This window comes from Mustela putorius, unplaced genomic scaffold, assembly GCF_011764305.1.
Source record: "Mustela putorius furo isolate JIRA1106 unplaced genomic scaffold, ASM1176430v1.1 tig00003854_pilon_pilon_pilon, whole genome shotgun sequence".
NCBI classification, from domain to species: Eukaryota; Metazoa; Chordata; class Mammalia; order Carnivora; family Mustelidae; genus Mustela; species Mustela putorius.
The window spans coordinates 6,430,565-6,456,965 of record NW_025422006.1 but is presented as its reverse complement, the minus strand read 5'-3'; the positions used below and the strand labels follow the sequence as shown (position 1 = coordinate 6,456,965).

At 48.0% G+C, this 26,401-nt stretch overlaps 1 protein-coding gene across 3 annotated transcripts in view; it reads left to right on the top strand.

Moving 5' to 3' along the window:
- Positions 1–25,049, top strand: part of DOCK8 (dedicator of cytokinesis 8) — a 202,626-nt gene extending 177,577 nt beyond the window's left edge. For all 3 annotated transcript variants that reach the window (XM_045065055.1, XM_045065054.1, XM_045065056.1), the window contains 9 exons: positions 2,893–3,036; positions 4,263–4,394; positions 4,863–4,997; positions 6,409–6,498; positions 9,663–9,899; positions 12,246–12,389; positions 14,052–14,158; positions 23,300–23,470; positions 23,941–25,049. In XM_045065055.1, coding sequence (XP_044920990.1) covers positions 2,893–3,036; positions 4,263–4,394; positions 4,863–4,997; positions 6,409–6,498; positions 9,663–9,899; positions 12,246–12,389; positions 14,052–14,158; positions 23,300–23,470; positions 23,941–24,001 — 1,221 coding nt within the window. In that variant the 3' untranslated portion in view covers positions 24,002–25,049. The remainder of the gene's footprint in view (positions 1–2,892; positions 3,037–4,262; positions 4,395–4,862; positions 4,998–6,408; positions 6,499–9,662; positions 9,900–12,245; positions 12,390–14,051; positions 14,159–23,299; positions 23,471–23,940) is intronic.
- The last annotated feature ends 1,352 nt before the right edge of the window (positions 25,050–26,401 follow it).

Below are 26,401 nucleotides of genomic sequence, written 5' to 3'. Positions count from 1 at the left end.
GAGCGACATCCTCTAAGTACTCTATTCCTTATTCGATTACAATGATGATAAATGCTGTTAAGAAAGAGGTACCAGATGCCGTGAGTGTTTATAATCTGACCTAACCTGGGGTCGTGGGAAGCTCAGGAGGACCAGGAAGGTGGAGGGGGAGGCAGAAGGAGCTGAGAAGTGTTAGGTCACCGTGATGCACAGAACATGGCGAGGTCGGTGTTCTCGGCTACATAAGAGAAGCCAAATTATGCTGCTGCCTCTGAGGCGAGCCTTTTCTCTCAGATGAGCCATGCCAGACCTTTTGGGAAATGGAGGCTCGCAGGTGACAGAATCCCAACCCTCGACTGCCCTAGCGGGGAAACGGAATTAACCACTTGCAGGAGGGAGGCGAGCCTGGAGCCGCCCCTGCCACACTGGAAGGGGGGCCCAGACCACATCCTCAGATCTCAGTGTTATCGCCACTTCCTGTCTCCGCTTTCCCTGACGCCGACCTTGTCCCGCACTGGCGTCCTGTGCCCCCTGAGATGTGTGCAGGTGGATCCCTCCCCAGGTTGGAGACCAGGAGAATGCAGGGATGGCTCGTTTCTGGCAGTTGCTGGGGAGGTTTCAGTGCCTCTTATTGGCTCTGGCAGGGTCATGTGCTCCTCCCCGAGCCAATCACAGTGACCGGAGAAATGGTTCGCTCTGATTGGCTGGGCCGGAGGAGAGGTCCACACCTGGGCTCGCCGAGGGTCCCCCGGAGGCCGGATTCCGCAAGGGGACGGTGGACGTCTGGGCAGCGTTAGCAGCAGATGTTCGGAGTTGGTTTCTTAAGTGCTTTGCGCTTCAGTTTTCAACCCCGTTCTGCTCCAGTAAAATTGAATTTTTGGAAAAGAATTAGAAACTGGAGATAAATAAATCTGTACAAGGAAAATAACTTCGAGGCCACTGAATTCCAAGGCAGTGAGATCGTCGAAATTCGATGCCCTGGGCTGCAGTGTTGATCCCGCAAATGTAGATACGGATACATTCTCAGGTACTGCTGACATTTTCCTCCCTGATTCTGAGGCCAGGAAAGTCTGCCAGAATCCTTTCCCTCTGGTTACAGCTAATAAACCTACATTGCTTCAGATCTGTTCCTCTACCGGTGGAAAACTGCATACAATTCTCCTAGTACTCATTTCTTGAGTTAATAGATTCTTTCAGCTGAATCCCTTGGACTTTCTATTATTTTCAATTTGGAAACATTATAATAGAAAGGCCAGGTTTGGAAAAAAGACTGACCCCAAGACTTTCTGAGAGCCTCCAATAGTCCTAGAACTACATTAGAGTCTTGGATGTGAAGATAGAGGACTGTGATAGCTTTTCCTTGATTACTAAGGTTGATTCCCTGGATCTTGCTAAGCGTGATTCCCTGGATCTTGCTAGCCAGGCGTGGGGGCAGGTGATTTTACTTCACAAGCCAACTCTGGTCAGTTGATAGTGGCTGACTGCAGTGCGATGCTGAGAAAACTTTTGAGAACACAATTAACCTTTGAAAACAGGGACATACCCTCCCTACATAGTCAAAAATCCACAGATAACTTTGATTTCCCCTGAAACTTAACTACTAATAGCCTACTGTTGAACAGAGGTAACATAAAGTTATTTTATTGTATTTTGTGTTCTAGATATATAATATATTCTTACAATAACTTTTATTTAAGGAAAATGAAGTTATGTAAGGAAAAAAACTTTTCCTTAATATCTTCAGTATTTCTGAACTACATGATTTATGAGTTTTTTCAAATCGTTGCAAATCTCAAAAAATCTTCCCAGTATATTTTTAAATTTGATTTTATTTAAATTCAATTAATTAACATATAGCATATCCTTACTTTCAGAGTCCAGTATATTTTTGAAAATGTGTATAAGTGGACCTGTGTGATTCAAACCTGTGTTGTTCAGGGATCTACTGTATATCCAAACTTGAAGGGAAATGGTGCTATAATTGATTAGTTATGCCTGTTAAGAGTGTAGGAATAGGAAGGAGTGGCCTGTGTGCTACCCGTTTGCAATCTCTAAGCTGGGAAGATGTGCCATTGCTTTTATGCTCTCTGTGCATTTCTGCCACAGCTGTAAGACGGGTTGAAGAAAACAGACTCTTAACATATCAAGAGTATGAAAGTCACTGCAAGGGCCAGAGCTGGGGTGAGGCAAGAGGTGCCTAAGGGGCAGAATATAAGGAAGCGCTCACTCCTAGGGTCGGGCAAGTTCAGAGTCATCACTTACTGAGATGGATGGACCCTGAGATTGAAAGCCTCTCTAAAGATTGTGCCCTCAGTTTCTCACTAGGTTCACCCTAGCCCAGGCCCTGGTTATTGCACTCTCTGCTAGAGACTATAAACTCTATGGTTTGTGTAAAGGAAACGCTTGAAAGAAAGAACAAAATGAGAGACAACAACAGTAATTGTTGTATTGCTATCAGCATGGCCCCCAAGAGGACATTCTCACTGGCTATTATCATATCATATGGCTGTTCACCTGAAAGTCAAGTTAGGAGCGACACGCCTCCAGAGTTCACTGGGCTGATCAAACAAGGAGTCTCGTTAGCTGAGAGTTGGCCTTCACCTCTTAAAAACCAGGACCCCCGCTGGGGTCGTTTCATGACTGTAGCTCAACTGTTGTTACTTCGTCCTTTATGTATGTCCTCAAGGTCAAAAAGAAAATTCTAAGTTTTGAAGACCAGTTGCTCAGTGTATCCGTTCAAAAATAAATGGCAGCCAGGATGTCTGGTGGTTGGAATTAGAGACATTCTATAACCACAGGCTCTATGAGGATCTTTGAACGTAGGCTGGCTCAGTGCCCCACCTTGGGTTCCTCTGGTACCCTTTGTTAGTCTGGTTCCCCTGTTCCCTGGGCTTATACTGGGATCTCTTTCAGAACATTTCTTCCAACGTGCTGGAGGAGTCCGCAGTCTCTGACGACACCTTGTCACCTGATGAGGACGGCGTGTGCTCGGGCCGGTACTTCACCGAGAGCGGCCTGGTGGGCCTCCTGGAGCATGCAGCGGAGCTCTTCAGCACGGTCAGTGTTCACAAGGGTCCCGGGGCCTCCACTTGGGCTGAACTCCTAGCACTGTGAACGCCAGTCTTCACCCCGAGCCAGGAGCAGCTCCTGCTGGGCTGTACTGGGCAGGGGGTGGCCCCAGATGACTTTGATGTATGCAAATTGCATCAGTTCTGGAGGGAGCTGAGAAAGCCTTTCATCACTGCAATATTCTGGTTTCATGGCAGGCTCTTTGGCTGGGCAGCAACAAACACTGTATTATTCCCATTTAATAGGGTGGAAATTAGGCCACAGAGAGGTGAAATGGCTTGCCCAGGGTTATACTACATATGATGAGACATGTTCTCACTCCCTCATTTTCCCTCTGGTGGAGAAAAATATTGGGGCAGAGCCATTGGGAGGGGAGGGGGGGAACGGATGGACCATCTGCATTTCTGACAACTGGGTGGCCATCAGGATTGGTGCAACCCAGCCACAGCTCAGAGAACAGTGGGAGGGCCAACCGCTGAGATGCCCCTCACTAGCCTAGTCTGGGTCTACACACTCCTGCTAAGAGAGAAAAATAGGTAGATTAAGTCAGGGAGATTCAGGGCAGTGGAGAAAGTCTCTTGCCCATTTTCATATTAATAAGCCCAATCCTTTCCCCAGTTTTAAGCCAAGTAAATATCAAATACTTTGCTATATTTAGCTGATCCAATTTTTTGTTCATCCTTATGGTTTTCTTTCTTTTCTACCTTTCATTTCCAAGTTCCCTACCCTACAATCTCTATGAATTTTTTTCACGTTAACTATCTTTTCTTTTTTCTGCTTTCCCTTTCAGGATTCAGAGAAAGGGCAGCATACTTCCATTTTTCCTAAAATTCAAGAAATTGAACTAGTTAGAATCTGATCAACTCCTTTTGGGCCATGCATTGAACATCTTGCCTAGGGTGACCCTGATGATATTTAATGAGGCTGAGGCTGTCTTCCTCAATAGTTACTGGTCCCTGCTGCCAATCTATCTGTTGCTATTACTTGGAAACCCGTTAGCCCACTTAACATCATCACATTTTTAGGACCATTTAGCGTGTGTCTAATTCCATTTGCATGCTCCGGCCATCTCAGAGAAGCCCAGACACCACTCCTGCTCTGTAAAATATTGTGGTGCCCATGACTAATCCATTCTCCAGCACGTAATGAACACTGGATGCTCTTCTTAACTTTCCACTGCGTTAAATTCTTGTTGATTTTCTTCTCTTTCCAAGGGAGGTTTATACGAGACGGTTAATGAGGTCTACAAGCTGGTCATTCCCATCCTGGAAGCACACAGAGACTTCCGGAAGCTGACCTCCACCCACGACAAGCTACAGAAGGCTTTTGACTGCATCATTAGCAAGGTAACTGGGGGCACCTTGCCAGCAGGTCCTGTTAACTGGCAGCAGTGACCCTGTCCCAGAGACCCTTAGCCCTGCTTCCTCTCTAGCGAGAGATTTGCCTTGAGCACAGCGTTGCCATAGTTCTCACCTACCCGATGGACAGGGGCTGGGAATAGGCAGAGTACCAGAGTTCAGACAGTTCAGACTGAAAGAAGGCACCTTGAATGACTACAACCAGGAAATGTGAGAATTTTTAAAGTTCATCTCAAAGAAGTCTTGGAAATCTTTCATGGTATTTCTTTTTTTTTTTAATTATTTCCAAAGTTTCTTCCATAAACACACATTTTTTTAAAGACTTGATTTTGGTTGATATTAGCCATGGGAATAACTGCTTTGTAACACAATAATAAAAGAATCCTGCCCTTTGCAAGCTGGTAGATCCTCATGAGTGAGCTAACTAAAGAGAGATTTTCTTATTTCCCTCACTAGGGTCACAAGAGAATGTTTGGGACCTACTTCCGAGTTGGTTTTTATGGATCCAAATTTGGGGATTTGGATGAGCAGGAATTTGTTTACAAAGAGCCCGCAATTACCAAGCTTCCTGAGATCTCTCACCGCCTAGAGGTAAGGAAAGTGCTCAACACCACATACTTCACAGAAACAAGTTAGAATGGGTCGTTGCCCAAAAAAAGTCGTGCATTTGTCATTGGTCTGTATAAAAATTTGTCCACATTGCATTTATAATATGAAGGTATTAGGTGAGATCACAAGGTAAAGCAGGAGTTCAAGAGTTTTCTGTTTATGCTTGTCAAAGTTTATAAATGTATAGGGTGGATCTTTATTTTCAAGACTTCCAAAAGTCAGTCAATGTCAGGTGCTTTCCTATCACTCTTGAAATTTTAGTAATAGTTTCTCAGCCTTAAGAGTAGTATTACCTTGACTTTGAATCTGGCCAAACTACTGAGTTATCCCTAGAAAGTGCTATGGCCATCCTTTTGGTCTCATTGGAGAGCACATCCCACTTCTGACACAGAGATGCTCACAGTAGCCACGCCATGAACTGCAACATGGTGAGCTCTTCCTGCTGAGCTGGCCCAAGGAGCCCTTCTGTGTGGATTATCAGAGTCAGTGTCCCCTCTCCTAGGCTAGCAGCCCCAACTCCAAATGTCTGTCTACATTTGATCCATATTGTCACAGAAAAAGACAGCATGTTCCTAGAGCAAATGATGGAAAAACAGGAAAACAGCCTAGAAAAAAGTGAGAAAAGCAGACATGGAAAGGGCCAAGCCCTAAGAACTTGGGAGGAAAGTCAAGGGGTGCCCTCCAAGCAAAACCTCCTCAGGCTGAGTATCTGGGTTTCCCCAGAGTGCTGACACTTAACTCAAGATTCACTCCTTATGCCTGCTTGCTGTTGCTTCGAATTTATGCTTTTTCATAGCTGTACAACTTAGAACACTTTAGTTGCCAAATTGCTCCTTATGCTGTTCATCCCTGGAAAATAAGAGACTTCAATTCTTACTGGACTCAAAGAAGCCATGGCCCAAAGAGGTTGAGTAACTTGTCCAAAGTCACACAGCTCATGAGAAGGAAAACCAGCAACTGACCCTGGGCCACTTGTTCCCTAATATATTTCTCCAATGCAGGACTAGAAGTGTATGTTTTGTCTTCTTGTAAAGTGTGGTTCATCACATTCTGGGAAGCCTAGTGACCTCCAAGTTCCTAGGGTACAAAAGGCAAGATGTAAATAGTGCCATTCCCCTGTAGCTGCTTCCAGAAAGATGAAGACATTGGTTGAATTAGAGGTCAAGTAACACTTATTTTAGGGAAGCCTCCATCCGTCTGCAATTCTGCACTTCCTTATATTTTTATTTTTGTCTCCGGATATGCCAGCTTGCCTCCTTAGCTCAGAAAGACTTCCAATAATCAATGTGCAAATTCTTCCTTATGCTTGTTCCAAACTTACACCACTTCTGAGACCCAAAGAGTTGCATTTTAATAAAATAACCTTTGTAATCCGTTGGTTCTCCTTGCCTAGGGATTTTATGGCCAGTGTTTCGGGGAGGAATTTGTGGAAGTGATTAAAGACTCTGCTCCTGTGGACAAAACCAAGTTGGATCCTAACAAGGTATTGGGAAGTTTGCAAAAAGTCACCCTTAGGCTCTAATTCCCTTGGTCTACCCCCGAAAACATAAAATGTCCTCCTCTGTCTGGGCTCTCAAGGTCACTTAAATGTAGCTGAATTTTTTATCGAGGACTCAACTAGTATATGGTTAGATCTAAAAGAAACAATATTCCGAGGCAAGAGCCATTAGAGCTACCATTTATTAAACACCAACTGTATGCCTTGGCACTGCACCATGCCCTTTGTGTACATCATTTCATTTCATCCTCCAAGAGCCCTTTGAAGTAGGTGTGGTTATTCCTACTTCACAGATGAGAAAAGTAAGGTGCAGAATTGTCAAGCAGCTTTCTGGGACCGTGCAAGTGCCAAAGCCAGGACCCAAGCTCAGGGTCTTATCCTCCTCAAACCCATCCTCTTGATCACTGCTTTTTATTGCCTTTCTATGCAAAGTTTACACTCAACTTCACATATTGGAAAGATGCAAATTTCTCACTGCCAGCCCTTACTGGCACCCTGCTTTAGGCTGTAGGAATTTCTAACAACCACGTGCAGCCCCTCCCCCCCCCCCCCGCCGGGTGACGTTGGGGGAATGATGGAAGGGCTTGGACCTCAGCGCCCTCCCTTGTCACAGGAGGGCGTATTCGGTCCTGTCCCCAGCTGGGTGTGCCCCATCCAGATTGGACACTCCCCACCCTGAGCCTGCAGCGTGGCTCAGACCCTCCTAGCCCTGCCCTGTCTTCTGACACCAGCCTGAGGCCATCCCCACATCTGACCAAATGGTTACTAATTTGGCCATTCCCACAGCAGGCCTCAAGTTAGGAGATTCACTAGAGTGACTCACATACCTCAGGAAAGTGCCTTATGACAATGACAGTTTTATGATAGAGGGTGCACTGAGAGCAAGGTCTGGGAAGGCCCCTGCGTAATTCCATGTCCCCTCCTTGTGGAATCCGGGCATGTCCCCCAACACCCCCCTTGCCTGGCAGGCCTATCCATTCACCTGTCAGGAAGCCCCACCCAGTCCTGGTGTCCAGTTTTAATGTCCAGGCATGACTGATGAATTCCTGAGCCATATTATTAAACTCAAGTCAGCCCCGACTCCCAACCCTCTCACCACATGATTGGTCTTTGGGGTGACCAGCGAGCATCCTGGGACCCACCAAGCTTGGGTCACCTCAGGAAAATAACAGAGACACTCCTATCCCCTTAGGACATTCCAAGAGTTTTGGAAGCAGCAAGCCAGCAAATGCAAAGACTAGATATATTCCTTAGTGTATCACGGGGGACTGTCCCCCTGCTCAGCCCTCCTCATAGACAGATGTGTGTGTGAGGCTGTCTCAGCTGCTGGGAGTAAGATGAGTTCCAGGTTTTTACGGAACGCTGGGGGTCAGAGGAGCGTTGGCCGTCTGGCAGGCCTGGCCAGTGAAGAGTCCAGACTGTCCCCTCAGATCTGACCTCCAGGATATTAAGGAGATGATGCAAGTAGGGAGGAATGGACCAAAGGCAGGAGTTTGTTTTTCTCCAGATTCCAGAAGACTTGCTCACTCCAGACACCTTCCCTAGTCCAGGCCCGAGGTGGTCAATGTGCTAAGAGCTGAGCCAGCCTTCGACAGAGGGGTCGGAGGTCCTGGGAAGACGGCACGCACAGCACACGCCACAGAGAGGTGACAGTGTCGTCACGGACATCTCTGACACGCGGTGCACTTGTCTTCTAAAATGTCCAGGGCAGGTGCTGAGAGTTTTAAATGAGAAGCTGAGCCCAGAACGACAGCCAGATTTCATCACACTAAATAGTGATATACAGGCTGAGGTCAGTGATGTTCCCCACCCTTTCCACTGGGTGGGTATTACCGAGACTGTGGTCACATGGTCACAGTCATTCTTTTTTTTTTTTAAGATGCCTTCTTTCTTAATAAGGGCCCTTTGTCAGTGTGTGTGTGTGTGAGTGCGCACACATGTGGGCACATTTCTAAATGAGGTACGTGCAGTGAAATTCACCTTTCTGCAGTTGGGTTCTATGAGTTTGGACAAACACGTGTCACCGCCATCAGGAAGAGTTTCATCACCCCCAAATACGTCCCCATGCCTCTTCCTTCTGCTCTGAGCCCCTGACTGTCACTGACGTGCCATCTGTTTCTGTAGTTTTTTTTTTTTTAAAGATTTTATTTATTATTTGACAGAGAGAGACACAGGGAGAGAGGGAACACAAGCAGGGGGAGTGGGAGAGGGAGAAGCCCGATGCGGGGCCCAGTCCCAGGACCCTGGGATCATGACCAGAGCTGAAGGGAGATACCCAGTGACTGAGCCACCCAGGCACCCCTGTTTCTGTAGTTTTGCCTTTTCCAGAAGGTCACATAAATGGAACCCTTGAACAATAGGCACAGGCCTACAGCCCTTTGAATCTTCACTGCACAGAGAGCATCTGAGATCGCTCCCTGTGGTAGTCGTCTGTTCCTTTGTCCTGCGGAGTCATCCTCTGCCGTGGGGCCGAAACACCCTCTGTTTACCCGTTCCCCGCTGGAGGGACGTTTGGCTCGATTCTAGTTTTTGTCTGTTACGAATTCTAAAGCTGTAGACATCATGTGCAGGTTTTTGTGTGAAGGTGAATTTTCATTTCTCTTGGATGCACACATCAGAGCAGGATTTGGGGATCAGATGGCCAAGGTCACCTACCTGTGTAAGAAATGGCTAGCCTACCTTAGAAGGGGCTGTCTGCTTTGCATTCCCATCATCGGTGTGCGGAAAGTCAAGTGCCCCTGTCCCTGCCTGTGCTCAGGATGTCACTCACCTTCAGTCTGGCTGTCCTCTTCAGTGGGTAGCGGTCACAGTGGCTCCAAAACAGGAAAGCTCGTCCGTTCTGAATAGCAGTTGGAGAACTTTTGTAGCAAGTTTCAGTTGGACTCATGAGGTCAGCTTGGAGGGGCAGCTTGGAGACCTGATGTGCCATGGGCACGCTGCCCTGTCCTCACCCACAGCCCTCGGTCTCCCTGGGGGTGCAGAGCAGGGAAGGCTGACGTCTGGCCCCACGCGCTCAGCTTCTGTGGCTTTGGGGCGCGCACAGGGGCGGAGCAGGGGTGCCGTGCCCCAGCCTGCCTCCCCGCTGCCTCCCGGGGGGCGGCTTGCAGACGAGCCCATCATCTCCTCCTTCCCCCACCTCTTCCCCTCAGGCCTACATCCAGATCACGTTTGTGGAGCCCTACTTTGATGAGTACGAGATGAAAGACAGGGTAACGTACTTCGAGAAGAATTTCAATCTGCGGAGGTTCATGTACACCACCCCCTTCACCTTGGAGGGCCGGCCCCGGGGGGAGCTGCACGAGCAGTACCGGCGGAACACCGTGCTGACCACCGGGCACGCCTTCCCCTACGTCAAGACGAGGATCAGCGTCATCCAGAAGGAAGAGGTAATGGCCCCCGGCGCCAGCAGGCTCGGGACCAAGGTCACCTCGGAATGCCTGGGTCTCCCTCCCAGGACAACACGCACCCCTCCCCCCGCACTCCCTCTCCGCAGAGAGAAAACCAAAGAAGGGGACACCCTGGAAATATCCTTGTGGTGGTGATTTTCCGACTGTCACGGCACCAGGAAATCCCAGTTAGGCAGTTACACGTTTCATAGCATTACTTAACATTTAAATATTTTATACTTTGAGGTTCTATCTTGAACCTCAGTAGAATGACAGAATTACAGTATTGAACGTGTATATTTTTATGATACATTTATATGAAATTGCTATTTAACTTTTAAGTATTTTATATTGAATTTTTATATATTTGGAAGCTTAGAGGTGGTTCAGACGAGTTGTGTTACTAGTGGTCAGAGACCAGGAGCAGCACGCGGGTGTCCCCAGGAGGGGCGATGAGCTGGAAGGAGGGCCCCCACGGACTTCGAGTCCCAGGTTCTTCCTGTGACACTGCCCAAGGCACTGACACTCACCCCGCTTCCTCACCGCCGCACGGACAGCAAGGACCCCTTTCTCTTCTGTGGTCCATCGGAAGCGTCCGTTGGAAAAGGGCTGATCCACAAAGTGTCTCAAATCTAGACAGAGCACAAATGTTTCATTTTACTTTAAAATGCATCTGCGGACTTTATTTTTGTCCAGTTTACAGAGGGCCTCCGCCTCCCCTGCGATTTGGCGTTGGCGGGTCACAGTTGGGCTTTGTCTTCCCGTATAAGCCCCATCCTTAACACACTGACCATAGTTTCCAGCTTTCGTTTCTATAAAGCAGTCGAGGAGCTGGATAATGTGAGCGCAGGTCCTTCTGGATGCCGATGGCTCCTCGCCCCAGCCTTTTACGGCCGTCTCGCGCACACCTAACACGGCAGGAATCTTGACAGCGACTCTCTTTCGTGCTGTCCTGCCCCGGCATTCCGCTTGGTGTTCGTAGAAACAGTTCTGTTTTGTTCCACACCCACGGCTCATCCGTTGGTGCGCTATTTAATGAGATGAGGTCATGAAAATAACAAGCATAACAGGCATCATCAGGTTGGTGAAGGCGCAGAGCTGGGCCGTGGTGAACGGAGGCCTGGCGGGGCGGGAGCAGAGGTGACTGAGCTCACCGCCCGCCGGCGAGGGTGTTCTGCAACCGCATCAGAGAGCGAGCCTCACGACCGTGAGAGAAATGCTGAATGAGTGACTCGGTTAAGAGGGGGTTGGTTTAGAAGGCATCTATTACATTTCTTTTTGTTGTGGACTTTTAAACACTAGGGAGGCATAGCACAGAAGTAAGCTCGTGGTCCCAGCAAGAAGCCCCACAGCTTTTCTTGGCCATGTTGCCCTTCCCTGAGAACCTCAGTGTGTTAGGTCACTAGGACTGTTGTGACAAAGGACCATGGGCCACATGGCTGAAAGGCAAAAAATGTATGGTCTCCCAGTTCTGAAGGTCAGGGACCAAAGAAAGATGTTGGTAGGGTCGGTTCCTTCCGAGGGTTGTGGGGGATGGGTATGTTCTGGGCCTCCCTCCACGTGTGTCTCTGTGTCCAAATTTCCTCTTTTTATAGGGACTTCTATCCTATAGAGTCCATTCAAAGGACTTCTCTTTGATTTGATTACCTCTATAAAGTCCCTATCTCAAGTAAGGTCACATTCTGAGGTACTGGGAATTAGCAGTTGAGCATAGGAAATCGGGGGGAGGGGCATAACTCCACCTACAACATTCAAGAAGGACCTACCCCAACCCGCAGAACTTGGCAACCAGCAGATTGACTCTTAACAGAATTCTGATAACCAGGAATTCACCTTCAGGGTGAGTTAGAGAAGGTACACATGATGCCGAAGTCGTGCGTTACGGCGGAGACAAAAACCTTGAGTGCTGTGCTTCTGATACCTTCCAATTAATTATAAGTCAAGTTCAAGTAACTTGTTCAGCAATTGGAGAGGAAACTGAACAGAGTAGAAAGAACTCAGATTTTGAATGTAGACATCATTATGATCAAATTCTGAGCTCTCTAGTTACTACCCTATGTCACTTTGTGGCACTTTCTGAACCTTACAAATCCCTCTTGGGCTGTAAGATGGAGAGAATACAGAGAAACAGAGAGAATATGGGAGAAATGTCTGCAGTGTTCCCCGAACACATAAGTGTTCATGAAATGTTAGGTTTTTCCTTCCTCTTAACCTATCCAGAGTATTTTAAATACTCTGGAAGTCCCCTTACCTGCATCTTCAAATCGACATCCGTCATGGCTCCAGGTTTGTCCATGGCTTCCAAGACCAGATAATGACTTCCCCACGCTTCTGTCTTGTGTTCAGTTTGTTTTGACCCCCATTGAAGTCGCCATTGAAGATATGAAGAAGAAGACGCTGCAGTTAGCAGTTGCCATTAACCAAGAGCCCCCCGACGCCAAGATGCTTCAGATGGTGCTGCAGGGTTCCGTCGGAGCTACTGTCAATCAGGTGAGCCGGACCGGCTGCCGGCACCTCCCCTGGGCCTTGTTCCTTGGGTTTTCATTACCTGTCTATACCCTCCTTCCTTGAGGTTGATGAGGAAGACGGCTCCATCCACTCGTAAACAGTATCCCTACACTTAGACCCAACACCTGTGAGGTGTAGAAGACGACACCTCTTGCCATGGTAGCAACAAGGCAGGGACACCTGGGTGAGTTAGTTAAGTGTCTGCCTTGGGATCAGGTCCTGATCTCAGGGTGCTGGGATCGAGCCCTGCATTGGGCTCCTTACTCAGCAGGAAGTCTGCTTCTCTCTCTCCCTCTGCCCTTACTTCACTTGTGCACTCTCTCTCGCTCACTTTCCCTACATAAATATATAAAATATTAAGGGAAGAAAGAAAGAAAAGCCATCCCAGACATGAGTGGACAGTGGGTAAGGAGTACCATTTCCACAGAGAGGTCTTCACTGTGAGGCCAGTCCTGGCAGCGTGCTCCAGATCTGGGGTCCTGTTGCAGAAGGCTTGGTCATGCCCAGTGTAGGCAGAGTTGTTGCAGAGTGTGAGATCATCTGGTAAGGGAGAGGGTAAGGGTCTAGAACATGCAGCCCCTGGGTCAGTCACCAGACAAATCCAGCCTTACCAACCAGGAGTGACCAGGGACTAGGCTTCGGACCCAGCTGGGCGTTCTCAAACCCCTTAGAATCCTTACCCCCAAACTAAACCAGTCTCAGATACAGGGAGGGCTGGCCCCACAGTTTCTGTCCAGTGGGCCGCCTCAACTACAGATCCAGATCTGCTCTTATCTACACCTCCACTCCAAAATCCAGTGAGTGTCATGACCTTTTCTTCACTCAGCACAGCTGGACTTCCCTACAGAAATTGGGTCCAGATAATATCAAGGGAGCAGAAATAGCACAGAGGGGAAATGACTATTAAATTTCCCAGATCAGGAAATATTAGGAAGTTTTTGCTTTCCGTCCCAATCCTTTAATGAAAATGGAAGACTTTATGAGCCCATAACCATGTACTGTGTGTATCTCTGACGGAAGCCAGCAATTACACAAAACGGTGCCCACCAGTGGGGCCACTTAACAAGTGAATGTGAAAGGATGAATCAGACAGACCTCAGTTTTAGAAAAGCCACTCAAAGCACATACCCTAGGATGTAGTAGTATTGCCTTTACCTACAAAGAAGAACCTATTATTAGTATAGCATTTAATTAAGAAAATACATCTGGGGACACCTGGATGGCTCAGTGGGTTAAGCATCTGCCTTCATCTCAGGTCATGATCTCCGGGTCCTGGGATCGAGCCCTGAGTCGGGCTCCCTGCTCAGCGGGGAGTCTGTCCCCTCCTCCTCCCACTCCTGCTCTCTCTCCCCCTCTCAAATAAAATAAACAAATAAATCCTTTAAAAAAAACCAAATATGTTTATACTTCTGAGTATTCTCCTAAATCTCTAGACTCCTAAGAAATCAAAGTTTCCTGAGAAGTTCAGTACCTACCTTTGATTTTTTAAAATTAAAAAAATTTTTTTTTCCTTCCTTGATTTTTTATTGTGGTCATGCTACCTACAGAATTAAATGTCCAAACTAGGAAGTCAATCCAAGATTTTCTCCCAAGTAATTTATTTTTTTCCCCAATGTCCTATTGTTCTGTTCCTTTTTCCATCAGGGACCACTGGAAGTAGCCCAAGTGTTCTTGGCCGAAATTCCAGCTGACCCAAGACTGTATCGACATCACAACAAGCTGAGATTATGCTTTAAGGAATTCATAATGCGGTAAGATGGACTATGGCTGCGAAGGCAGCCGAGCAGCAGTTCTCAGAGTGGGGTCCCCAGAGCAGCAGCTAGGGCACCCCTAAAACTTGCTAGACCTATGGAATCAGAGCCCCCAGAGGTGGGGAGTGGTGGTCTGGGTATAACCAGCCCTCTGGGGATTCTGATGCAGACTCACGTCTGGAAATCATTGCAGTAGATCAGCCTCATGTGTACTAAGTAACCAACATTGAAACTCTGTAGTGTTCTCGCATTTACAGTCTTGCGTGCTCCTCCCACATCAAACCGGTATTACCACCAGCCTCATTTTGCCAAAAGGGGAAGCAGAGGTTTGGAGATGGGAAATGCTTTTGCCTGAGGTCACGCAGCTAGTTAGTAGAAGAGCTGAGTTCAAATCCAGATCTTCTGAGCCGCATAGCCCACACCTCCATCTGTGTGCTGACTGTCCATGAGGCTTTCAAGTCCAAGAGGGTGTTTTAGTATCATGTAATAACTTGTTTTTGGAATCTTAAGAATAGAACCTGCTTCCAGTTTGGTGAAAGCAATTCTAACACTGGGCTTTTTCAAAAGTATCATCTCTCGGGCGGTTCCCATTGTCAGACAAGCCTCTGTGGGCTGGCATCAGGAACAGCCCGTTCAGGCTGCATAAGAGTGGGTCTTCGAGCAAGGTCTTGCAAACTATCACAGTATAGACAGGTACAGCTGGGTCTCCTGTGGCCCTGAAATGAATGATAATGAAGGTTGGGATGACCTTTCACCCACAAGAGGGAACAACATCAGGAAAATGTGTACTAATATTTCTTTCAACCGTAGAGCAGCATATCAAGTGTGGGTATAAACTTACTTGGCAGATGGGGACCAAAGGAGGCGAAAAGTGAAAGTTTGCTAAATTCACTGAAAACTCATCGGCATGCCGGTGTTGAGTACGAGGAGAGATCCCTCCTCCACAGGCGTCGGTGAGAGGTTTGTAAACGTGCTGTGTGTGGAGACACACTCGTTCTGTGGGCACACACCCCCACACACAGATGGCCTATACACAGAGATTATATTTATTAATATTTTGGGATTTGAATTGCTTCCTGTATCTGAGAGCAATTCTGATATTACGCAAAAGCTGCATTTTCTTTAGTAAATAGTGCCTTTTTACAGAACAAAAAACTAGAAAAAATACTGCAGGAATTTTTAAAGATCTCTTTCCTTTCCACTTATCTTCTTTTAAAATTCGTTATGTGGGGACACCTGGATGGCTCAGTTGCTTAGGCGCCTGGCTCTTGATTTTTGCTCGGGTCGTGATCTCGGGGTCCTGGGATGGAGACCCTTGGGGAGCCCCATGTTCAGTGGGGAGTTTGCTCAGTGGGAGATTTTCTCCCTCTTCCTCTGCTCCTTCCCGTAGCTTGCACTCTCTCTCTGAAATAAATTTTAAAAATCTTTTAAAAATAGATAAAATGAAATAAAATAAGTTATGGTTGAAAGCCCCTGAAGTTGGCAGCGGCCCAGGCCTGTCTGGTCCTCTGGAAGGACTTCGGCAATGTTTAATGAGACAGAGTATGGCCCGGGTTCGATATCAGTTGTGGGGAGACAGGAGCTGAGTGTCCGTCTAGTCCCGACAGGACCCCATGTCCATGACCGAACGCCAGCGCAGGGCAGCTCACTAGCTCCTGCTGAGAGCGCAGGAAATACAGGCCTTCGGAGCTCAGAAAGGGATGGTCTGTGACAGGCTGGAGGCTGGGGAAGCCTTCACTTAACCTTCGTCTGGAATATTTACGGTAGATCAAAGGAGATGGTCAGACGTGGGAGCCATGCCTGGTAAAGCGACAGACCACAGAACCTCGGGGGTGCCTCTGGGCCCCTCGGAGTCAGCCAGAGTAGTGTGTTCTGGAAGCCTGTGAGGACAAGAGGAGAGACCAAAGACAGTCGTCTTGGAAGATGGGGCTCGGACAGAGGGAAGAGTAAAAGCAGCCGCGTGAAGAGCTGACGGATTCGGCGCCCCAGCCTGTGGCTCGTACCCTCAAGGCAGCGGGAGGCGAGGAGACCTTCCTTTTCCCTCACCCCGGTTGCTTAATTGCTTCTCAAGTCCCCTCAGCAAGTTCCAGGCTCTTAAGAACCAGAGTCAATATTCTGTCACATTATTTGCACCCGGGTATTTCCCCCCGGCTCTCTGCTTCCGACGGCCAGACGAGGTGACGCAAGACTGGAAGATTCTGGGGCTGGAACAGCTCTCGGGCTTTCCCGTGGAGGACCTCCCACTCCTCGGCAGACTCGAGCGGTGGGTTGATAGCCCAGATTTCCGGGGTGAACGCTGTGAACCCTCCGACACCTCTTTGCTGAGTGCGGACACGCAGGCCTGCCGGGTGCCAGGCAGTGAGCAGTGAGGGCCCGGCCCTGGGTAAGGCCTTGGACTCAGCTGTGGCAGCGGCCCCAGACTGGCCACAGAGGACGTGGCAGGTGATGCTGCTCGTGGAGCCGGTCCCAGAGCTCCTCAGCCTGTTGCCAGGTCGGGACCTTGATCCGCTCCTGCCTTTTCCTGCAGTAAGAAAAAAAAAAAAAATCCCAACACCTCAGGGTTTCAGAAACCAAGATGGTGACATACACCATCTGTTTCCTTCTCTGCTCCCCAAAGTGCTCAAGCTGTTTCAGACAGTGCGACCAGAGCCAATCCGGGTGTTTAAAATTTCTTCTTACATTTCTGCCTTAGCTCAGGCTGGTGTCATCAAATACCATGGACCGAGTGTCCAGAACAACAGACTTTTATTGCTCACAGCGTTGAAGGCTGGGGAGGCTGAGACAGAAGGTGCTGGCAGGTCAGGCTCCGGGATGGACCCTCGTTCTGGCCCGGCCCCCTCAAGGGGTGGAGAGAGGAAAAGGAAGAAAGCTCTCTGACAAAGGCACTAACCTGACCCCATGGGTCCCATCCCCCACTGTGAATCCACAGTGATTCACACCAGAACTCTTCTGAAGGTCCTTCCCTCCAAATACCATCACAGGGGGTGTTAGGGCTCCAACATCGGAATTTGGGGTGGCAGAGGACACAAACCTTCAGTCCATATTATCTGAACGCTCCCAGCCTTACAAGGACTAAGTGACCCTTCCACTTATTTTTATGTTGCAATAAAAGACCACGCCCTCCACGGCACCCTCACCAGTGGTCTTTAGGGGACGTAGTTCCTGCCACACCCAGGCGGGCTCCTCCTGCACCTCTGGTCCCGGAGTCAGGACCCGGTCCACAGAGCGCTGGTCACACAGCAAGTTAAGTGGCAGGACCAGGACTGAAATTCTTACCGAGGATAGGCTGCCCTTGAGGTTTGGGGTCTGGTCGAGGCCGCCCAGGGAGGGAGGAGGGAAAGGGCTGAGTTGGAGAAGACCACTGGGGAGGGGTGCCTGCTGGAGCCATGGCCCTCTCACACCCCCGGCAGGCGGCCACCTCAGCCCCCGGCGCCCTGCCCCCACGTGATCCTTCCTTGCCTGAAAGGGCCTGGAACCCAGTCCCGGAGGGCGGGAGGGAATGCAGTCCCAGCCTCTCCAGTATTGCTGCCAGACCCCCAGCGTTCCAGCAGTTCCATTTCTTTCCTGGGCCTGGAGTGGGGGTTTGCTACAGAGGGACGGGGAAGAAGCTGAGAAAGGCAGAGGTTGAAACTGGGGCTCCAGACAGAATACGTCCAACTTGAGACGGAGGCCACCTGCCTGGATTCTAGCTGGAAGGGCCAGCAACTTCCCAGGTGGAGTACACGGTGTCCCAGTTAGCAGTGTGAGCTCCTGATCCAGGCTGCTGGGGTTCACAGACCCACCGGGTCTTAACTAGCCGTGTGACCTTGGGCCCGTTACCTGGCCTCACTTTCTCCAACTTTAAAATGGGAATTGTATGTATTCATAACTGTCTCTTAGACCTAGTGCCAAGATCTGCTGAGTCAACACACAGAGCTTAGGACAGGGCTGGGCACATCCTGCGTGACCGACCAGTGGAACATCATTCGGTGGAGGCAGAGGGCAGATCAGTCTGAGAAGGAAGCAGAAACGTACCCGTCTGATTTGAATATAGATGTCCACCCATGACTCGGGGGCCTCAAGCTTGTACCGTAGACACAGTGGGGCCGAGGACACATGAGTGGGGGAGTTGCCAGGTCTCTGGATTTGCACCTGACTCTGCGTTCCTGCAGGTGTGGGACTCGGGAAAGGGTGTTCCATCTCCGCATTCTTCCTTAACTGTGAAAACCAAGGGTCAGGAGTGGAAACGCTCGAGTACTTCATCCTCCTCCTATGGGACAAATCGTTTCTGTGCTCAGACTGCGTCCATCAGGAATCATAACCATAACAATAAGTGTTCTTACTCAAACATTCTAAGCATTTTGTATGTTTTCACTCATTTAACCCTTACAAGCATAACCAGGTTGGCTATTATTATCGCCTCTGTAGCGCAGGTAAAGAAACTGAAGCGTAAGTGCCCGGCTTCATGTCACAAAGCTGATACGCCACAAAGCAGGATTCAGAGTCTATACCCCTAACGACTGCGCTGTGCTATTCTCTTTAGGAACTGTGTTCAGTCGCTCATAACAGAGACCTGAAGGAAGATGGCTTAAAGAACATAGAAACTTATTTTTTTCTCATATAAAGTAAGATCAGAGATTGTCGTCCCAGAACTACGTCATCCTGGCTCTCTCCATTCTTTTGCTCTGCCATCCTGATCGTAGTGTATCCATCCTCATGGTCACAAGATAGCTGCTAGGGCTCTAGCCATCATGACCATGTGAAATATCAGGAGCGGAAATGAGGAAAGAGCAAAAGGGCTGTGCCCCTTTAAAGAGCTTTCCTGGTGACTTCATTTTGTATCTCATCAGCCATCCCTTTCTGTTAAGGGGGGCTAGGACCTGTAACTTCCCAGGGAGACTCATCAGATGGAGTTCTGTTATTAGAAAAAAAGAGAGAATGGATTGAGGAAGGAACGAGAAATTGTTGGCCATCCCAACGGACTGGTGTGAGGACTCTGCTAGAGGAACATCACAGAGGAGGGAGGCCAACGGATACAGAGATGGAGGGCTACCTGATGACCGTCTCTGTAGGAAAGACATCTACCTCCTTCTGGAGAGGCCCCCGGAAGTGACTGTCTACAAAAGCCAGGAACCATGTTCTGGACTTAAAATTTTTTTCCTCTCAGTCTGGTTTCTGTAGGATTATGGGTTCTGGAAACCCCCAGACACCTCTGCTATAAAAAAATGCTTGTGTTCAGTGACCTGATCAACAGAGGGGGCAACCAAAGACCTGAGATGGTGGTGTCACTGAGTGAGAGCGGCACAGTCCGTGTCTGCAGACCTAAGGACAGTGTGACAGATAAGGTCATTTGAGCAATCATCCCCATCGTAGATCTATGATATTGTGTAGATTTCCAAAGAGAAATAGCTCTTCTGGAGGAGGTAGATTTCATGCATGGCTCTCTCATTAGTTTATGGATTTAAATCAACATGATGGTGGAGTGTCTGCTGGTTCAGTCAGTTAAGTATCTGACTCTTGATTTTGGCTCAGGTTTATGATCTCAGGGTGGTGAGATCGAGTCTGGTGTCAGACTCGGTGCTGAATGTGGAGCCTGCGGAAGATTCTCTCTCCCTGTCTCTGTCCTCCGCCCACCCTGTCAGTTAAGCATCCAACTCTTGATTTCAGCTCAGGTCATGATCTCAGGGTTGTGGGATCGGGCCCCCTCATTGGACTCTGTGTTCACCTTGGAGTCTGGCTGTCTTCTCCCTCTGTTCCTCCCCACCACTCCCTCCCTCCCTCCCCCCCTCAAATCAATAAAAATAATATCTTAAAAAAAGAAATCTAGAGTATAGAATCCAAATGGAGGAAAGGAAGAAATACAGAAAATGTATTTCTTCAATTAAACTATAAAATTTGATAAAATACAACCTGATGTTACTATGACAACATCTGAAAAATTTTTACCCCACCTATGAATATATTCCTCTTTGTCAAGCGCTGTGTTCATCTGTCGCTCTACAACGAGTTACCTCCAGACTTAGTGGCTGAAAACAACAACATTTAATTATTGTGCGTGGAGTTCTAGGGGCTGGTGGGCTCAGCTAAGTGGTTTTTGCCCAGTCTCACGGTGGCCCCCAGGCAGTGGTTGTGGCCTGAATTGCCTGAAGTCTTCCTTGCTCACATGTCTGGTGTCTGGGCTGAAAAATGCTCAAAGAGCAGGTGGTTTGGGACTCCAGAGGCATGTGTCCCAAGAGACAGAGCCAGGTAGAAGACACACTGTCTTCTTCACCCTGTCACAGAGCCCATAAAGCATCCAGCCAGGTCCAGAGCACATGGCACACCGTCAGAATGTGCCAGCTGCCTCTTACTACTTTGGAGCAGAAAGACTAGAGGGCATTTAGTTCATTCCCCTCAAGTTTTCAGAGACACTCCCAAGGATGCGGTCAGCCCCTGCACGCCCCTACAGTCTGCCGATGTTACAAACCCAGACCTTGAAGTCATCCTGAAACTGATTGGATTTTGCACACTGATTTTGCAGTGGCTTTTACAGATTGGATTTTACACACATCCTGAAACTGATCAGATTTTATTGCTTTTTAGTTCAGAAGCAATAAAAACATAGGGGCTGGTGGTGATTTCTCAGGATTCGGAGGTTTTGTACAGCCCCTCCCCAGCCCTACCTGGAAGCTTCGATATGCAACCTTAGACATCCTACAATTTGCTGCAGTTAACATCAACTTGAAAGACTGCTGAAGGTCCAGTTAGGGGAGTTCTGGCCTCAGGCTGAGTTAAATCGGGGCTAATTGTGTGGGAAAGCTGTGGTCACGGGTTTATTTTTGCCAAGGCCAGATAGCTTCCCCCTGTCCTGTGGCCATCTTCCACCCTGTTTGCCTTCGGCTGTCACCCTGAGAATGTGTTCAGTGGTAATACAGAGGATTGGGGTCACAAGGTCTGGGTATCCCCATGACTCATCCCAGGTTTAACCCTGCAATTAGGAAAACAGTTTAAACCACATTGATCACCAGGATCCCATTCATCTGCAGGGCAATAAAGAATTATTACTAATTTTTGCATGTCAGCTGGGTTTCAACCATTACGATGTCCCTTCTAGGTCTGTAGATTTGTAAGTTTCCCGAGGTAGCACAGCATAAAATAAAAGGCAAGACTCTATCGTGTTTAAATAATACGGTTTTCTTCTTTGGTATGTAGTGTACTCTGTGGGAGACTGTGGAAACACTAGGCTTGAGCTTTCACGATTTTCTCTCTGATGCTTTGCAGTTTCACCGTGTGGAGCTCCGTAGGGATCTGTTTCTGTCAATGAGAGGATTTATGTCTGTTTGCAATTCTGGAAAATTACCAGCTGTTATCTCTTCTAAATGTTGCCTCTTAATTTTCATTCCCATAGAGAGTTATTTAGATGTGGGCTGGGCATCTCCATTCTATCTCCAGGTTTTTTCTTTTTTTTTTTTTTTAAAGATTTTATTTATTTATCTGAGAAAGAAAGAGAAAGCTTGGGTTGGGGGGATGGGCAGAGGGAAAAAGAAAAGCAGGTTCCCCACTGAGCAGGGAGCCCAACAGAGGGCTCAGTCCCAGGACCTGATATCATGACCTGAGCCAAAGACAGACACACTTAACCGACTGAGCCACCCAGGTGCCCCTCTAGCTCCAGGCTCTTAGCCATTTTTAAATATTTTTGACTAAAAAAAATTTCTTTGGTGATTTCCTTAGATCTGTGCGATAGTCCGTATGGTCTCCCATTCGTGTCTGGTTTATTCTCTACCCCGTCCATTGGGATCTTTCTCTTTATCTTAGTGCCTATATTTTTATTTATAGAAGTTCCATTGGTTTTTTTTCTGATGTTTCCCTGATCTCTTTTTTCATTGTCTCTGATTATTTTCATCATGAATTTTGTACCTTTTTTTTTTTTTACATCTCTGTATTAACCTCTGGTCTTTTATATTGTTCTGTCATCTCAGATTCTTTTGGGGATGTTTCTCCTGCTTGTTGTTTCTGTGGGTCTTCTCCTGTGATGATTGTATCGTGAGCTCATCTTTGGCAGGGGTCACTGTTTCTGTGGGTGGCCCAGGAGCCCTGATGCAGAAAGCATTTCTCCAGAGCAACTACACACTCATTTCCGTCCGAGCCCTGGGGGTTCCAGTTACCTTGGTTGCTTTTTAAGTTAATTTCTCACCTTGGAGCACACACCATACAGGAGTATAAATTTATAACCCACACCCACGTGTGGTGCAAACCTAGAATTTCAGTTCTTAGACTTGCTTTCCCAGTGATGGCCCCAGACTGTTAGCAAGCTTTCATTCCACCTCTCTGGACCCCTGGGGTAGCAGCTTTTCAAGCCCCCTGACTAGATGCAAGTGGCATATTCAGAGCCCCGCTTTGCCCTTGGCCGAGGCTACCTTTCCTGTCTTATGTGGGCTCCCAGCACGCCGCACTACGCACCCTCCCCAAGCCTCTAGGACCCCGTGCAGTCTTGAAACTCTAATGGGCACATCTTGGGACAGCTGCTGTGACATCAGCTCCTGCTATCACTCTGATTTGGATTCTTCTCCTCCTCTCCGGTGCCTGGGGCTCCCCTTCGTCCTACGACAAATGTTTGCTGTACGTTCCAGCACTTCTATGTGTATGCAGCGGGGGGTGGCAGGGGAGGCGGTGGGCTGAGTACATTGGCTCCGTCTACTACATCGCCATAAGTCACCATGAGTTCCTTGTGAGCACAGCAATGACCCTGAGTTTGAATCCCGGACTCACCACTTCCTCACAGCGTTACCTCGGGCAAGTGACCGAACACTTCTGAGCTTCAAGACAAAAATGAAGACAAATACAGCCTTTCTGAGTTTGTTGGGAGAATTAACCAGATAATGTATGGAAAACTCCTCGTATAGTGCCTGGCTTGGGGCAACTCAGAGGATCATGGTCTCTGGGTCACTTTTCAAAGACATTAATTCCTGGGTGTTCCTCCTTTGGTGCTCTGATTCCTGAACTCTGAGGTTAAGGTCCAGAAGTCCGAACTTTTGAAAGGCTCCACAGGGGATCCTGACAGGCCATCGAGTTTGTAGGTACTCTTGGAGGGGGTCAAGAAGTGTTAGATAACCTCCAAGCACCTCAGACTCCTACAAAATACCACCTCATTCCACGCCCTCAACCCCTGTGTTCCCATCTCAGGTGCGGTGAGGCTGTGGAGAAAAACAAGCGTCTCATCACGGCGGACCAGAGGGAGTATCAGCAGGAACTCAAAAAGAACTACCACAAGCTGAAAGAGAACCTCAGGCCAATGATCGAGCGGAAAATTCCAGAACTCTACAAGCCGATATTCAGAGTTGAGAGTCACAAGAGGTGAGTTCAGGGCAGAGGAGGCCTCCTGCTGGGGGATGAAGGACAGGGCTTGGGGCCCAACGGGTCAGGGCACACTCTGCTATACTCGGGAGCCGCACAAGCTTCGGGGACTGGCAGTGCACCTGCAGTCAGAGAATCCACCAGAACCTGATCCGTCCGGCCTCTCTCCTGAGTGCCTTCCACTCCCTCTACCTTCTCCTTGACCTCCCTGGGACCTCTTCATGCTGGCCTGCTGCCTGTGGTCTTCCCCAGGACCCATTTCCTCCTGTGTTTTCTCTGGTGCTAGCATGAAGGGATCTCAGGACCTTTGCACATTCACTAACTTAGTGAGTTGCTCATAATCCCTGCCTTTTCTGGTGGGTGGTTTCCCTCTCCTCCTTAAAAGATTAATTGATCTTTCTTACCTCTGTTTTTGTGTTTTTGTTTTGTTTTGTTCTCTCTCTCTCTCTTTCTCTCCTTTGTAATTTCAGAGACTCCTTCCACAGATCTAGTTTCAGGAAATGTGAAACCCAGTCATCACAGGGCAGCTAGGAAAAGCTGTCCTTACGCATGGAGACCGAGGCTCTGTGACCCTGGAGAAGTACTCGCTAGTACTTAAAGCACTGGATATTTGCTGCACAGGACGGACTGCATTCTCCTTGACAGGACAGTGCCCCGGAAGCCTTAGGATCCCAGGGACCGTGGGAATTGCACCCAAATGGGGTCTGACCAGATTTGGGCCATCCGTCCTGCAGGATGGGGAGACTGGATGGTGGTCAACCAGGGGAGCCTGTGTATTTATCAAAGCATGGTTTTCCACAATATCATACAAAACAAGGCAGAAACAGCACCTCCTGAGGAGTGGTTGGTCACTGTTTACCAGAGAGATGACTTCCTCTGGCCATATGGGATTTATAGGATAAACCCGCATTGCCCATGGGGAAATGGAAACACTGTCCGCTGTCCCATTCCGGGTGAACCTCCTGCATCCCCTGTTTATGGGAGAGGAGGGTGAGCTAGCAGGAATGCAAAAACGTGTTCAATAAATCCGTGATGGGAGGCCTCACTGGAAATCCAAAAATCATGATGATGGTTGGGAACCTGGATCTAGGTGAATTATTTGTGAATTTGGTACCTTTTTGGTAACGGTGGGCTAGTTGTTGTGTAGTTACTTTTGCCCAATTGTTACTGTGTGTTAAGTTAATTTAACAAGAGTTTATAGAAGAGGAGCCTGGACCTACTGAGTTAAGAGACACCCGGTACTTGGCCATTTTCAGTTCCATTCACACGCTTCTCCCGCAACACCTTGCTTTTTTTTTTTTCCTGCTCCTTCTTGCGCCCTCTTTTTTTCCTCCGGCCTGGGACCAAGTTTATTTTTGTAAAAGGATAATAGTTCTGCTTTCATTTCAGAATGCCGAGCCGTCTGTCAGCGTGTATATATATCGGCTATAGAGACGGCTGAGCTCGGATGACTTCAGACAATGTACTGTAGGACACAGATGAACGCCATTATGGCTTGAGGATTAAATCATATATTTTTCATATGCCTGATGCCCTTGACTGGTACTAAAAATGTAATAAGAATGGCAAGTGAAACGTTTCCCTTTGCAGCTCGTGTTTTTTATTTCGACAACTCGCGGCTCTGACAAAGCACTTTGGAGAAAAGGAAAGTTGCTGTGCGTGGGTGTGGTCCTCCCGACGGGGCTGTCCTGGGGCGCGCCTCTCCGGCAGTATTTAATCTGGAGTTTATAAGAGAGAGAGAGTGCGTTTGGGTAATCCAGAACTGCTGAGACATGAATTTATATTCTGAAAGTGATTTTTTTTTTTTTAAATCATAAAAGCTTACTAGTTCACATGGCAAACTCTTTGGTGTTTAGGCATTTCGGGAAGAACTCTTTCTAAAGGATATTATACCTTTAATTGCTTTCCTAAATGAGTCCATAGGAGACACTTGAATTCCATATGCTGTTTGGCGTCTTCTGTGTGGGAGGTTCTGGGTGAGACTCAGGTCACATAACATCGTCCCTCCAAAGCCTGCCGTCTTAGCGAGGAGGGAGCACTTCTGAGCACATAGCCACAACAGAGCGTCTAGAACAGGCAACGGGCCCTACAGAACCGAACCTTTCATGAGTGACTCAAGGCTGGCCGTCAGTCCTACCAACATATATTCTATTTTGCCCTCAAATAGTAAGTGGTAGTTGCTAAGCTACCTATGGCTGTCTTTTAACTCCAAGAGTCCTAATAGTCCCAATGAGCTAAGATACTCTTGATTAAAAGTCCCCTGTGTTTAGCTACCTGTTGTCACTCGTTGTTGTTTGTTTTTTGTTGTTTTTGTTTTTAGTCTTTCTTGTACCACAGTGGGTGCGACTTGCTTCCCAAGTTCAGGGACTGTGTTAACTTCTGCCTTCTACCCTCTACCCCAGTGCTGAATTTACGGAAGACACTCAATAAGTGTTCGCTGTACGGCTAAGTCCACAAGCGTGTGTGAGTAGACTTCTGGAATAGCCCTATCCACTAGAAATGCGATACAGCCCACAGGTCTAATTTTAAATTTTCTAGTAGCCACTTGAAAAATAACCACGAAAAGAAACAGGTGGCATTAATTTTAGCAATGTATTTTAGTTAACCTGATATATAAAAAGCATTATTGTTTCAACATATTATCAATCCAAAAACTATTAATGAGGTATTCTACGTTCTTTCTGATGCTGGCTGCAATGTCTGTCTGTCTGTCTGTATTTGACACATTCAGATTTTATACTTGCAGATTTAATCTCAGTTAAAACCAGCCGCATTTCTGGTGCTCAGTAAGCCACATGTGGCTGGCGGTCACTTTCTTGGACAGTGCAATTCTAGAAGCTTCCAGCTTTTATAACTTGATGCCCCGGATGTATGGGCTCTCAATAGGGGGTTGGGTCTGGAGAGAGAATGACAGAATTCTGATTGAGAGCC